Source organism: Polypterus senegalus, chromosome 18, assembly GCF_016835505.1.
Source record: "Polypterus senegalus isolate Bchr_013 chromosome 18, ASM1683550v1, whole genome shotgun sequence".
Lineage (NCBI taxonomy): Eukaryota > Metazoa > Chordata > Cladistia > Polypteriformes > Polypteridae > Polypterus > Polypterus senegalus.
The window spans coordinates 19,956,812-19,972,971 of NC_053171.1; the positions used below are offsets into that span (position 1 = coordinate 19,956,812).

The window sequence follows — 16,160 nt, forward strand, 5'->3', positions numbered from 1 at the left end:
CTGTTTTTCCTTCCCAGCCAGGAAATGGACTAACGCCCATCCTTCACGGGGTGCCAGCCCATGGGCGCTGTCCATCACACTATGCACTACAGCCATTTTTGCCACAGAATATTGTAAAGAGCTACAATAAGATATCTGAACAAACAGTTCTGTCATGTCTACTGTTCAAAGAAAAAAATTGGCCTTTTCTTTTCTGCCAGTAATCAGCATCAACCAATTAATTACTAAAAAAAAAGTGTTCAATGTAACCTCTCCACCTGAGCATGTGGTTAGCAAAAAAAATGATCATTTAGATATTGAAACCCTTTGTTTAAGCCCCATTTTTAAACAGGAGTTGAACCAGAAGAAAAAATGTCAAAACAAAACTAAATTCATAATCGGGTGGATTAAAATCCTGTCGTCAGAACCAAAACATATGTCAAGAATTGCACTCAAATTGCAGTGCCAAAAGATCATTAATCAGAAACACTTCTAAAGAGAAAAGCACTAACGAAGGTCATGTCTGTCTCTGTAATCTCGGCTGGGATGCCAGCACTGACCTTTTAATCTGTTGTGTCAATGCTGTGACCTCAGAGACCACATCCCTTAACAATGGGAATCAAAAAGTAAATGGTGTTGGAAATTTAGTTGAAATTAAGCTCACAAACTGGCGACAGTTTTGGATTCCTCATGCATGAAAAACCCAAATGGGCATAAAAGATCCAAACAAAACATGAATAGTAAAAAAAAAATCATAACTTTTTAATTAAAGTATTAAAATTAATTATGAAGTGTCCGTTATCATGTATGCGTGTTGGAGGATCAGCTTCCAGGCTTGTTGAAGCTATGTACTTCCACTCTGGGACATGAGGGGACACTGTCACTAGCAGCATCATCTCTTTTCTCACCCACAGTTCCAAGTAGATACAACAACAACAACAACATTTATTTCTATAGCACATTTTCATACAAATAATGTAGCTCAAAGTGCTTTACATGATGAAGAAAAGAGAAAAAAAAGACAAAGTCAGAATTAAAATAAGACAACACTAATTGACATAGAATAAGAGTAAGGTCCGATGGCCAAAAAAAAACAACTCCAGACGGCTGGAGAGAAAAAAAATAAAATCTGCAGGGGCTCCAGGGCATGAGACCACCCAGCCCCCTTTGGGCATTCTACCTAACATAAATGATCAGTCCTCTTTGTATTTAGGGTTCTCATGGAAGGACTTGATGACGATGGTCATGTAGACTTCTGGCTTTTAATCCATCAATGTAGGACATCACAGTGCTTTGATTAGGTGGTGGGGGTGCAGGTCACCACCACAGAAAACAGGGAAAAGAACAGCAGAGAGAATAGGGGGTCAGTACAAATTTTAGAGCCACCATGAATAGTTATGATAATTCATTGAAAATACAGAGTATCAGGATTAAATTAAAATGGAGTTATGAGAAGGCCATGTTAAAGTAAAGCAGTTGGTGAATTCCTATTGGCAGGCTATTCCAGATTTGAGGTGTATAACAGCAGATGGCCGCTTCACCACTTCTTCTAAGTTTTGCTCTTGGAATTCTAAGCAGACACTCAGTTGAGGATCTAAGGTTACAATCTGGAATATAAGGTGTCAGACATTCTGATATATAAGATGGAGCGAGATTATGTAAGGCTTTATAAACCATAAGCAGAATTTTAAAGTCAATTCTGAATGACACAGGTAACCAGTGTAGTGACATCAAAACTGGAGAGATGTGCTCAGATTTTCTTTTCCTAGTTAAGGTTCTAGCAGCTCCATTCTGCACTCGTTGCAATCGATTGATGTCTTTTTTGGGTGGTCCTGACAGGAGTGCGTTACAGTAATCTAGTCGACTGAAAACAAAAGCGTGAACTCATTTCTCAGCATCTTTCAATGATATAAGAGGTCTAACTTTTGCTATGTTTCTTAAGTGAAAAAATGCTGTCCTAGTGATCTGATTAATATGCGATTTAAAATTCAGGTCAGAGTCAATAATTACCCCTAAGTTCTTTACCACCGTCTTGACTTTTAATCCTAATGCATCAAGTTTATTTCTAATAACCTCATTATATCCATTATTGATACCCCAGGAGAGTAACTGACTCCGACTCTTTCCTGGTTGGAATCCCCTAAAAGGCAACTGTCCCCAGAAGGAGACATCTCACTTGGACCAGAGCTGACTGCAGGTTGAAGCTCTGCCATGCCAGAGCTGCTCTACTAACCCTTGCCTATTGTTTTCAGTAGTTTTGCACCATTGTGTTCCTGTTTTCATGTAATAAACGGGGTGACCCATTTGGCATCCAAACATATTTTGGGATTCCCTGTGTTTTCCCTTGACCACGGTGTTTAACTGTCCTGTTTACTTTAATGCATTGTTACAATAAAATAATGGAGAAGGACTAGAGTCCCAAACAGGAAAATTCCTATTTAATGGGAATTAGTAAATAATAGGAATATTAAGATACTGCCAGCAATACTAAAGACACCCTACATTAGATTGAGTATTCTTTAATGTCTGTTTGACTGGTTAATGAGCCAGGTGGCCAGGATAGTGGAGTGGGACTGGCAGAGAGTGAAGTGACAAGCAGGGTCAGGATGTCCGTTTCTTCATGGTGTGACTGAAATGTATGCAAATCCCCTTAAATCAAAGTCTGCAATGTGCACTGCAATATAATTTTAAACTGTGGAGGAGAGGTTGGTAGCATGAGCTGAAAGCGCATTGCTGCACCTACCACATGACAAACCACCTGGATTGGGACCCGAATGCCACAGGTGACACCTCAGGACCACACAGGAACAGTGTTAGAGCCGAGGGTTTAAATGAAGGAAACGCGCGTCTTTGTCCCAAACATTATGTAGTACTAGAGTGATGTGCCATGTTAGCCATTACGAATGTAGTGAGAAGTCAAGCAAAATGACATCTTTTAGGGGCCTGAGTTGCCTCGAAAGCGTGCATATTGTAATCTTTTTAGTTAGCCAATAAAAGGTGTCATTTTGCTTGACTTCTCTCCAACATTATGGAAGGCGCTATATATTTATGTGATGGTGTAAGGGTTAGAGCTGCTGCCTCATGGATCCTGTGTTCTGTCTGGTTATTATTCATGAGGAGTTTGCACAGTTCCCCTGTGCCTGTTTGGGTTTTCCTCCAGGTGTTCCAGTTTTCCTCCCACATCCCTCGGAGAAACGCAGGTTAAATCAATCAGCAACTCTGAGCTGTATGAGTCAGTGGGGTTTGTTTGTCTGAGTTGACCCTTCCAGTTAATTCCAGACTTGTATCTAATGCTACTGATTCAGTCTTCTGCCGCTGGTGACCCTAAAATGGGATAAAGTGGGTTTGAGAATATTGTTATTTTACATATGTATATTGTGACAGAGTGCCAGGGTTAAAAACAGGCAGAAAAGAGGACAACGGAGCACAGGCCAGGAGTGGACAATCCTTTATTAGGAGGACCCATGGTAGTTGGTGATCTGGGTTGACAGCTGTACATTTAAACATAACCAGGATCATCATGAACATGTGTTAAATAAAAAATGGTGGATACATTATTAAATGAAAAAGGAAAATCAATTAATAAGAAAAAAAATACTGGCCAATTTATATCCTGGGGGTGACAGTTTTCTGGATGCATTAACCAATGTAGTTACTTGGCCTTCTGTCGTGCTCTGATCTCAAGGGAATCCTGTAATTAAAGACAATTGCTTCTACAACTCTTGTACAAGTATTTATTGAATTACAGTCATGGCTGTGTCTCTCGCTCTCTACCTACACTGACTTCTTCCTGACTACATACACATACAGCGTGCTTGCGTAAACTGTAAGTGCCTGGTAATTCTTTTTGAAGAAGTAAGCCAGAGCGGCAAGCTCACCAGTGCAATGGCCGGCTGCACTCACCAGGGTTCTACATGCACGGCTCAGGGATTCCATGGCCATTAGTTTGGCTGCTCCCTGGTGTCCCCGTGATGGGGGATTTCGCCGGTTCCTGTGTGACACTGTTTGGGACTCTCCACACCGTTTCAGGAAGTCAGAAGGAACCCGGCTGGTGAGTTTGCTCAGGGGCCTCCTTAGCCCTTAACCACCGCTTAGCAAGGGGCCGACTTGCTAGTGCCGCTCGCCTGTGGGCTGTTAAGTGGGGAAAGCTGTGAGTCACTGTAGCTGCATGTGAACCTCAATTTGAAAAAGCTGTTGCCGGAGTGGGGGCTGGTGTGGGAGGGTCAAGGGCTTCAAGAAGAAAGCCAGCGACTGGGATTAGCCCTTCATTTGTGTGCCTTTCCTTGGGAGTCTCTTCAGAGAGGCAGCGTGGCGGAGGCACTGCCATTTGCAAAATATTCTGGCCAATTAGCTAATAGAGCTCTTTGGATCTGTGCTATTTTGATACAGTAATACCCTTGTATGATGTGGAGTCCAATTATACAAATTATCCCCATATGCTTTACCAGTCTGCCTTCATGAACTGTGTTTATAAATCCTCCTCAAGGAAATGTGAACTTTGGCAATTTAGACCATGTGTGAAAATGGAGCCAATCAGATAGTGCTGAAAAAAAGAAGGAGGAAAAAAAAATGCACTCTGCTACCACAGCTTACCGGCCAAGCTTTCCTACGTGCCGCCCCAGTCTCATCAAACTGCGCCCTTGTTACCATCTGCCACTTTCTGCTGACCCGCATATCGAACAGAGAAGACGAAAGAGGGCAGTCAGTCCAAAGCTTTTTGTTATTTTTTTTTTCACTCTTGGCCTTTCTCTGCATGATCTCATTGCTTCACCTGACTTATAGACCTAATCACCCTGAGGGTAAACATTTTGCTAGTACCACTTTGCTTTCCACTTGATTAAATTGATTAACTTTCTAAGCTTTGATGCATTTGTTATGTTTATGAGCCTGTTGTTGATTTGCTTACTTATTTCATACTTCTCAGCACAAAATCATGCAGGACAAGATATGCACTCTGCATTCCATGGTAGGAACAGTTAGGGTACTCAGCTCCTATGGTTTTACATATTCACATCCTGTTGTGGTGAACAATAAGAAGAGTAGTTTTTCTTTACCCTGTTCCTCAACGGGACACAGAAACTATGTCCACACTAAAAACTAACATGATCTCAGTCCACGCTAGTGTTTTCACATAGTTTATGAAAGTATCTCTCTGTCCACACTCAAATGAGTTGAAATATCAACTGTCAGAAGGAAAAGGAAATGAAACTTTCCCTGGCTGCAACATAACAATAATTCTCTTGACCAAAGAATGAGGGGCAGTGGTGGATCTTCAGTTCAGAAAGGCAATATCATGTGAATTGCTTTTCCTGTTTATGATGTGCACTACTTTTCCCAGAAGTATCTAGTTGACAGTATTTTAGCAAAACATGCTTCCGTTTTGCATGTTTTAAACATCCATCCATCCATCCATCCATCCATTATCCAACCCGCTATATCCTAACTACAGGGTCACATGCGGCTGGATAACTGACATATAGATTATATAGATAGATAGCTAGATAGATTAAAAGAGTAATATGAGTTTTTCTTTTTTCCCCATATCTTTTGGTATTGTACAGCATTGGTCACCGTTGGCTTGGATTGTATCGAAAACTTTTTTTTTTAATCCCTGTACTAGATGAAAACATGAAATTACATTTTTTATCAAAAGTGAACATCTCACTTTAGCAGGGAGAATCAGTACTGTTAAGATGTTAACATCCTTCCCAAGCTGCTTTTTTATTTCAGAACATAGGTATATACATTAACAAATTATTCTTTATTAGACTCAATTATAATCTTGTTTATCTGAAATTTAATGCTACAAAGGCCCAAAGCAGAAGGTGGCATGGCACTACCTAACTTTCAGTTTTATTACTGGGTGGCAAATATGCCAGATAAAAAGACCTGGAAATTGACACAGATTAATGAATATACACAAGCCTGGGGCCTCATGTATAACGCCGTGCGTAGAACTCGCACTATAACATGGCGTAAGCACAAAAGCCGAAATGTGCTTACGCACAGAAAAATCCAGATGCAGGAATCTGTGCGCATCTAACTTCCACGCTCTTCCGCTACATAAATTCCGATCAGCGTGAAAACTAACGCTCGTGCACGTGCATTTTGTAACGCCCCAAATCCTCCCAGAATTACGCCTATTTGAATATGCAAATCAATATAAATCGCCCTTAAGCGCAGCCTTCTGTGAAAAGACAATGGGAAAAGCACGGGAAAATATAAGAATTTCAGCGAATACCAAGTGGAGGCAAAGGAAAAACATACTATTTGTTCAAATAAACCGTGGTATAATCAACAAAAGGAAGTTGATCGAGTGACATAGCGTGTTGGAGAAACTTGAAAGCTCACATTCACAAAATCGCACAGTGCCGGAAATAAAAAGAAGTCACATATCAAAGTTGCCGTGAAAAGAAGAGTTGTAAGCCCACTGTCTGAGTGTCATATGAAAGCTTATTAGGGTACAGAGAAAAAGGCACACGGTGGGAAAAAGCACTAAATGTCAACTTTAATCTCGAATTTTCCACTTTAATCACGTAGTTTATTTTGTCATTTAGTAGAACATTATAAACTTCATCTTAAAATCGTTTAATTAACCAGTTTCTCAAAATTACATCGTAATTAAAGTAGCACGTTAAATGCTTTGTTTTGTATTTGATCTTCTACTGCATGTGATCTATGTGTGTGAATCACTACTTGCTTCTTAAACTGGCTCTCTTCCTCCAACTGGACACAGAGTCCATTACATTTGTGATATTACAGCTCTCTGAATAACTAAAATACTGAGATGTATACGTGATGTCATTTTCATGATGATAGGAGCTAAAGCACATTATTAAACATGTGTTTCATGAGCCTCGTGCTCATGACAAGCATTTATCTTTTGTCGAAATTTGTCGCTGCTTTTAGCTGTGTTGTTATTTTCTTTCTGTTTTATATTCAATATATATTGGCGTACGCCCAAGAGTCCTTGCTTTTCTTTCCCAAGTAACCGATCGCCACACAATCAGCTCTGTAATAGAAGTTAAGCCATCTGTAAGCTTAGCCGATTCTTCAAAACGCTTAAAGAACATTGAAATATCTTCGTAGTACATGTTTAATTATTCTATCCTTCACGACACTCCCAGTGAAGAATATAGATTATTTAAATGAAGTTAAAGTTTTATGTGTATAATTTAACAAACATATTTTGCTGCATTTCACCTTAAAATGATATCGCATCATATGTAAATACGCTTTATAAAGTGGCCCAGGTTGTGAGATATTATAACTGTAGTGCAAGTTTACAGTGGGGTGATTGTACTTATAAGTACAAACCGTTCTACAAGGAGCAATTGATTGAGTGCATTTAAAGTTCTTGGGATTAAACTGTTTCTGAACCGCGAGGTCCGTACAGGAAAGGCTTTAAAACATTTTGCTGTGGCTGAGACAGCGTGTCCTTAAAGCTGTATACCGATAATTCTCTTTCCGATCAGCTGCTGCTGTGATTCACACTCAGATACAGTGATATAAATACTCTGAGTCGTGCAGTGAGAGTAATATGGAAAAAGATGATCCGCTGTGGCAACTCCTAACAGGAGGAGCTGAAAGAAGAAGAAGAAGAAGAAGAAGAAGAAGTGAGAGTAACAACGCTAAAGCAGTTATGGTATTTGGAATACTATGGCTGTTCCCTGGACCATTATATTGTTACGAGTTAATTACAATCAGATGCATTACACTAATAAACAATATGCGGTTAGTTTTGGTGCATTTATAAAGCCGCGTCATGAAAATAATGAGTAATCGCACAAGAACAGTAGCACTGCTTTGACGCTGGGTGGCGCCAGTTTGCAAAACCGAGCGACGAACTTGCGTACGACAAGGCATGAGGTACCGTGGAAAAGTGCATGGCTTTACGCCAACTGTAGGTTTTATACATCGCGATTTGAACGTGGAAAAGTTCTTAAGCAACATTTCTGTGCGTATGCACCGTTTATACATGAGGCCCCTGGTCTGCAATAGAAATAAAATATTTCTGTACTTCAAAATACATGCACTGCTTTTTCTTTTTTTTCTTTTCATTGCTGTTGTCCTAGTTTTATGAAGTCATTTGTTGTATAAAATTGACTTGATTATATGCAACATTAATTTCTTCAAATACAATCTCTCTCTATATAAAAAAAAATCCTGGAATGGAAAGCAAGGTGACGATACGTGATCTTCTCGGAAGTTCTCGGAAGACATTTAAAAGACCCGTGAGACAAAAAAGCCTGGCCGCGGAGTGTCTCGAAAGGACTGTAAACATGAGACTTGGTGCCAAGAGATTGTCCCAGGGCAGTCTCGCGGGGACGTGGAACACAAGATTCTTGCAAGACACGCCCTTCTTATCAAATAAGAGCACGGACAGCCAGCAAAACATTCAGTCATGTAAAGTCACGTGGCACACACAGATCCTGTGCTCTCAACAGAGAAGAAAGAGCAGCGTGGAGAAAAGAGACCCAAGGCGCGATACATATGCAGAGAAAGGTACAGAATATGAAAGCAGTAAAATTCGAAAGTATTGTAGCATCCCAGCCAAGCTGAAGGCTTTGTTGTTTTAAGTGACTGTAAGGTCCGATCGAGGGAGGGCAGAGTACAGCACAGAAGACTGATAGCGGGGTGCTGATTGATACAGTAAGGAGTAGGAGAGACCCGTGGGAGGAGGGGTTGAAGAGCATGCTAGAAAATTGTGTTTGGGGTTACGCAGTCAGCAATTGTTAAAGTAGAACTTTTGTGATACTTTATTAGGTCAGTCGCTACTGTATAAAAAAAAAAAATAGTACAGATCGTTTTGACGCAAACAAAAGGAAATTAGTTTAAGTCAGAGAATTTCAAAAACACGGTTTAACTCACATGCATTTATTGGTTACTTTGCAAAAAAAATTATTAACTGTTGATGATGTGGATCGTTTTGTCTGTGCTGAAATTCCAAACAGAGAAACCTATCCTAAATTATGGTACAAAGTCATTAAACACAAGTATCACAGACCTCATTTAAAAGATTCAGCATAGTGGGACACGAAAGATTCCAAATATTTTTTTGCAGAAGTTCTGAAATAAAAGTGAAACTAATGAAATAGCAACAATTCAAAGAAAAAAAGAATCTTACAAGTGTGTATCCGGAAAACCAAACACGGGGGTTGGCAAGCGAAGTGAGCAGGGGGCAAAGCCCCCTAGTAAAATAATAAAAAAATCTCAGCCATCACTACAACCATCAACTGGAGTATTTGGTGGAGTATTCATTCAAGACGTTTGAAAAATGATTCAGTACATTAAGGTTTTGTGCAGTGTGGAAGATGACCAGGGACCTTGCCCCACCGGGACGCCTGGAGAAGGGCAATATCTTCCCTGGGGTGCAAGAGGGCAGCCCCCCTGGATTACATCAGGACCACGGATGGAGAGCTTGGAAGCACAACCCTGTTGGGGGTCCGTGGCCACCATCAGGGTGTGCCCGCCTGAACGATCCCAGAGTCCTGGATGGCAGCACTTCCACCACACCAGGAAGTGCTGCGGGAGGTTCATAGGGGCGCACCTGGAGCACATCCAGGTGCAACATAAAAGGGGCCGTCTTACTTTATTCGAGGAGCCGGAGTCGGGTGGAAGAGAGCGGATCTTGCGAGGAGTGGAGTAGAGGCGGCAATAGAAAGGAAAGAGAAGGACTGTGAGCAATATTGTTGTTGGTTTGGGCACTGTTTGGTGTTGTATGCAGGAGAAGAAAATAAACGTGTGTCTTTGGACTTCTGGCCGTCTCAGTGTCTGTCTGTGTCAGGGCTGGTCTTTCACAGCAGCTAATAGCGAAGTTGTCCCAGTATCTCATCCAGATATCTCTTAAAAGCTGCTAAGGTTTCTGCTTCAACTCCAAGCTCAGTCATTAATTTCAGATTCCAATGATCCTTTCTGTGAAAGAATTCTTCCCGGCTTCATTCTTAAATGCACTTCTCCTTATCATCCAGTGGAGTCCTTGAGTGTGTAATTTGCTATTGAATGGAAAACATTCTGACGAAACAATCTGATCAATGTGTTTGAAAACTCTTGAAGACTTTGATAAGGTCTCCAAACAGCCTTCTCTTTTCAAAGAGGTTTAATTCCCAAAGCGTATCCTAGATAGACCAGCTGCTTAGTCACAGGAATGGTGAAGTGCATTAAGGGGTCCATTGCGTTGTGTTTATAATATGAAAACAGTGTGGCTCGGCTCAAACTTGTGGGTGCAGGAGCGATCCACTGTTGAAGCTGTGTGTCCATGGGGTGTTCAATGGAGAGTCAATCTGATTACTTGTTACATGTAGACATGATCAGCTCGGCTGTTCTCCATTGACGTTCCATGGGTTGTCAGGCAAAGCACCTGCCTAAAAGGAAGAGCATGAGAGAAAAACAGAGATCTAGAAAGGGGAGAAAAAAATAGTAAAGCCAAAGGTGAATTGAAAAGAGGGAAAAGAATAGAGGAAAGTCAGGATCGTAGCAGAGCTGGTGTGGCAGAGATAAGGCATGGTAGTCAAGGAAGAAGATCTGTCCATAACTGTAGTTCACCAGTGGTAGAGTCACTTATCCTGAGCAACGAGATGGAGGAGGACCAGCTGATCATTCCTGGAGGTTCATTAGATGCTGAAGCATAGTATTGGGAGAATGGTGCTGGGCTCGCAGGGTCCCCACAGATGCAGAGGTATAGTGGTGAGGACACAAGTCAGTGAAGAAAGACTGTGTTTGCCTGGGGAGACTCTCCGGCTGCTGAGTAGACCTTAGTAGACCTTGTATATATACATTTTTTTTTTTTGTGCATCCCAAACTTTATCGTTTTGTGAGTCATTTGTCTTTCCATCTTGAAGAAATAGCTTTTTGGTTGCAATTTCCCAGTGGTTTCTGCCATTTCAAAGGGAAGTATGCTTGATGCATTTCTCATTTGCTGCATTCAGTTTCTGTGGCCGACTTTTCCATCTCTAGTTCTTAGCCTTGCCCGTTTGTTTCTGGGTCTATAGAAGACCTGGATGGCCCATCTGAAAACAACAATCTGCTACAAATTTTTTTCTTGGAAGAGACTGCTTTACTCACCTTTGCTATAGCTTGAGATTTGTAGGTTAAACTACCAGATCTACCACAACCTTACCGGACCCAAGAGTACCTCCTGTGTTTAATTTGTTGTCCCCTGGGAAGCACTTCCAGGACATGCAGGATACCAATAATCCTTGTACAATCAATATCCAACAGCTCACTCTGGCGGCTCCCACAAAAACTTGTAGGGCCCTAAGGCCACAACTTACATGCTGCCCTGTGGACTCCAATAATGGGGCTTGCTAAATGAGATCCTGCCACCTGGTGTATGGGGGGACATTCTGCCCACAGCAAGAAGGCATGCACCCACTGTCCTGACATTCCAGCTACCAAGAGTGGCCTTCTGTGGTTGCTGGGATGCCAACCATGCCAGAACCATCTTTCTGTGTCCAGGTCCTGGCATGGCAATGGGATGGGAATATCATCGCTCCACAGCGGCTATTTCTTTCTCATGGCCACCTGGCCAGGTACAGCAGCAGGATCCATCCCAGCAGGGACACTGGTTGCTCCGTCACAGCCTACGAAATATCTCACTTTTTTTTTTAACTCATATGTCCTCTATTACTATGTTAGTTTCTTTAAGAACATTCAAGTATTGTAAATTATTGCTTCACTTTTTGCAAAGGGATTGTTTAGACCTCTAAAATATGTTCTTTTCTATTGACAGGCTATTTACTAATTAAATTAACAAGACTTTTGCACAGTATGTGTATGTAATATATAATTGTTAAACACAATTTGTGATTTAAATTGTTTACAATGAGGATTCCTCTCAGGAAAGCACCCATGTGTTGATTTGCTGCAGTGTTGCTTTTTGATACGATCAGTATGTTGCTTGCCACTTCTAGCTTTCTTACAGTTGTCTTCTCCTCACTTTTGTTTACCACAGATCAAACTCTGTTTGCTGTTTAGCTTATACACTTTTTATTCTGTTTCTTATAAAATATACAGGACCCAACACTTGAGTTCCTCAGGAAGTTTGCAATTGGCCTTGTCTCAGGGACCATTGCGTCCTGCGTCAACATCCCTTTTGATGTCGCCAAAAGTCGTATTCAGGGTCCACAGCCCATCCCTGGAGAGATAAAGTATCGATCCTGCTTTCAGACCATGGCTCTCATCTACAGAGAGGAAGGGTAAGTAACACAGTGTTTTTGCCAATATAAAATATAATATGTAAATCTACTCTCTATATATAAAATCCTAAGCCTAAAAGTGCAACAATTTTATGTGACGTCTTTATGTCACATTTTTTGTCACACTTTAAATCGGGCTTATTTTAAAACCTATATATATATATATATATATATATATATATATATATATATATATATATATATATATATATATATATATATACTCAGCAAAAAAAGAAACGTCCTCTGACTTTCAACTATTTTTACTTTCAGTAAACTTAATGTGTAAATATTTGTATGAACACTAAAAGATTCAACACCATAAGACATAAACTAAAAATGTTTCACAATGTGTCCCTGAATGAAGGGAGGCTCAAAATCAAAAGTACCAGTCAGTATGTGGTGTGGCCACCAGCTGCTTGAAGTACTGCAGTGTATCTCCTCCTCATGGACTGGACCAGATTTGTCAGTTCTTGCTGTGAGATGTTACCCCACTCTTCCACCAAGGCACCTGCAAGTTCCTGGACATTTCTGGGGGGAATGGCCCTAGCCATCGATCCAAATCGATCCCGCTCCAGGGTACAGGCCTCGGTGTAACGCTCATTCCTTCGATGCTAAACACAAATCCATCACCCCTGGTGAGACAAAACCGTAACTCATCAGTGAAGAGCACTTTTTGCCACTCCTCTCTGGTCCAGCGAAGGTGGGTTTGTGCCCATAGGCGGCGTTGTTGCTGGTGATGTCTGGTAAGGACCTGCCTTACAACAGGCCTACAAGCCCTCAGTCCAGCCTCTCTCAGCCTATTGTGGACAGTCTGAGCACTGATGGAGGGATTGTGTGTTCCTGGTGTGACTCGGGCAGTTGTTGTGGCCATCCTGTACCTGTCACGCAGGTGTGATATTCGGATGTACCGATCCTGTGCAGGTGTTGTTACACGTGGTCTTCCACTGCGAGGATGATCAGCTGTCCTTCCTGTCTCCCTGTAGCGCTGTCTTAGGCGTCTCACAGTGCGGACATGGCAATTTATTGCCCTAGCCACATCAGCAGTCCTCATGCCTCCCTGCAGCATGCCTAATGCACGTTCACGCAGATGAGCAGGGACCCTGGGCATCTTTCACAGTCGGTAGACAAGTCTCTTTAGTGGCCTGCGTTTTTAGAACTGTGACCTTAAATGCCTACTTTCTGTAAGCTGTTAATGTCTTAACGACCATTCCACAGGTGCATGTTAATTAATTGATTATGGTTAATTGAACATGCATGGAAAACATTGTTTAAACCCTTTACAATGAAGATCTGTAAAGTTATTTGGATTTTTAAAACATTATTGTTGAAATACACAGTCCTGAAAAAGGGACGTTTCTTTTTTTGCTGAGTTTTATATATGTTTGGTATCATTCTTTACAGAATTTACCAGACTTTAATGTGATGTTGTTAGAACAATGCCCACGGTCCAATTTTTTCTCATTCGTGTGAATGCTATTGTCAGACACAGTTCCTGCGCTCTCATCTCCAAGAGGGGTCGGAAATAAAAGACAAAGAGTAGAAGACAAAATGGAACATCCTAAAGAGGTTCAAAAAAGTTGGCACAATACGCATGCAGAGCAGGTTAGAGATTATTAAAGTACTAAAATTCGAAACTCTCAAAAAACTGATAGTAAAGATCACATTAGCACTGACACATGGAAATTATTACTCAGTGAAATAACAGAACAGCGAAAACAGATTGAATATATGGACATAGGTGATATGACAGAAGTATGTAGATATTGTTTGGCTTTAAACTTTAAGTCGGAGATTTGCAGATCGTCTGATTCGCGTTGCCATCATGGAAAAGTAGTGTTTCTTCCCAATCAACAGGCGTATCTGTGAGAATTAAAAGATTTGTCATTTGGTGAAAGTGAAATCCACATGGGCAAGCAGCGAAGTAGCGAAGTGGCTGGCACGAAGAGCAGGCCGGGGGGTTGGTGAGTGAAGTGAGCAGGGGGCAAATCTCCCTAGTTATAATATAAAATTCCAGTACTCCAGATGTGGTCTCACTAGTGCATTATATAGTCTTAGCATAATGTCCCTTAATTTATATTCAACAGTTTTTTATGGTCTAACCTAACATTTTTTTGCCTTTTTAATTAGTTCTGCACATTACTTAGATAACTATCCGGTTATCAGACTTGAATCCTGTTCCTGGTTTTTGATTTCTTGATTTGTGATTAGGTTTTTTCAATAGACAAGCTTGTCTCTTGTTTTTGACCCCTGCCTCTTCCAAACAAGGCGTTTCTCCCCGTCATTTTCATCAAATCATTACTGTCTTGTTCGAGCCAGTACAGTTTGGCCCATGGAATAAAGAAAAGCACCCACTACCAGGCCTATTATTTCTATGGCTTGTCTACCTTTGATAATGAAGTTTGTTTAAACAAACCAAAATCTTGGAAAGCATCTGCTTCATTACCTGAGGTATTACTTTTGTGGCCTGCAGGGGGCACGCTAGCTCCCCAAACCCGATACAGACAGACACAGGACACAAGTTCAGCAACATATGTCTTTTATTTTTCTGTGGGAAATGTTTCCCATCAATGCACAGTATAAAGCACAGCAACAGCACTTTCTTTTCTTCTATTTCTGTGTTTCTTTCTTCCCCATCCACTCCTCCTCTGGCAAGCTTTGTCTTCTCTGTCCTGACTCCCTTTTATGCTACACCCAGGAGCACCCCAGGTGGCCCATCAGCATGATCCAGAAGTGTGGCAGAAGCTTTGACATAGTAGGGCACTGCAGCTCCTGTAGCACCCCCTGTCAGCACCCATGGAACCCAACAGGGCTGTACTGAACTCCCATGAAGCCCTATTGGAATCCAAGGCACTACTACAACCCGGAGGGGCTGCCATCTAATGCTCTGCACCGGTCCTCTCCCCCAATCGTTCCGTAACACAGGCGCCCCTACTAGGTAAGGACCCAAGCTGTCTGCCAAAGTCTATAGATTATATTATATACCTGTTAAAAATTTGCAACGTTGTCAAAATTATTAAATTATATCCATGTAAGCTGCGGTGGGCTGGTGCTCTGCCCGGGGTTTGTTTCTTGCCTTGCGCCCTGTGTTGGCCGGGATTGGCTCCAGCAGACCCCTGTGACCCTGTAGTTAGGATATAGTGGGTTGGATAATGGATGGATGGATATCCATGTAAGTATACAGTATGTTTCCATGATGCAGATGGATTTTTCTCGTGCATCAAAGAGAATTTTATATTCACTAAACAATGTAATGGATCTGGGCATCACAAAGTGGATACTGGGATTCTACTTGTTCTTGAGTTTGTTTTGGGTTACTGTATTTTCTAAATTAAATGTGTATGTGGAGACAAAGACATAGTTATCTGTGGGAGAGAGGTTGCCTTAAATACAGTGGATTCAAAAAGCATTCAGACTCCTATCCCTTTCCGCACACTTCTTTGTGTTGTAGATTTAATTTTAAATGGATACATTTGTCATGTTTTTTGTCATCAATCTACACTCAATAATCCATAATGCTAAAATTAAAACATGTTTCTAAAAATCAAATCGAATAACACTGGTATTCACACCCTTAATTCAGTACTTTGTTAAACAAGATTTGATTCATACAATTTTTGGTCCTCCACTGAAATGAATTCCTGGATACACCCTTGAAGGCTCACACATGATACAGTAAGAAGATGGTCCATTAGAACATTAGAACAATCTAGACAAGAACAGGCCATTCAGCCCAACAAAGCTCGCCAGTCCTATCCACTTATTTCCTCCAAGAAAACATCAAGTCGAGTTTTGAAAGTCCCTAACGTCTTACTGTCTACCACACTACTTGGTAGCTTATTCCAAGTGCCTATCGTTCTTTGTGTAAAGAAAAACTTCCTGATGTTTGTGCGAAATTTACCCTTAACAAGTTTCCAACTGTGTCCCTGTGTTCTTGATAAACTCATTTTAAAATACAAGTCTCGATCCACTGTACTAATTCCC

General features: G+C 41.2%; 1 protein-coding gene across 1 annotated transcript in view; it reads left to right on the forward strand.

Annotated features, from left to right (window-relative positions):
- The window catches only part of slc25a21 (solute carrier family 25 member 21), a 489,146-nt gene that overhangs the window by 449,592 nt on the left and 23,394 nt on the right, over nucleotides 1-16,160 (forward strand). Inside the window, exon 9 of the mRNA XM_039741079.1 lies at nucleotides 11,995-12,176. Coding sequence (XP_039597013.1) covers nucleotides 11,995-12,176 — 182 coding nt within the window. The remainder of the gene's footprint in view (nucleotides 1-11,994; nucleotides 12,177-16,160) is intronic.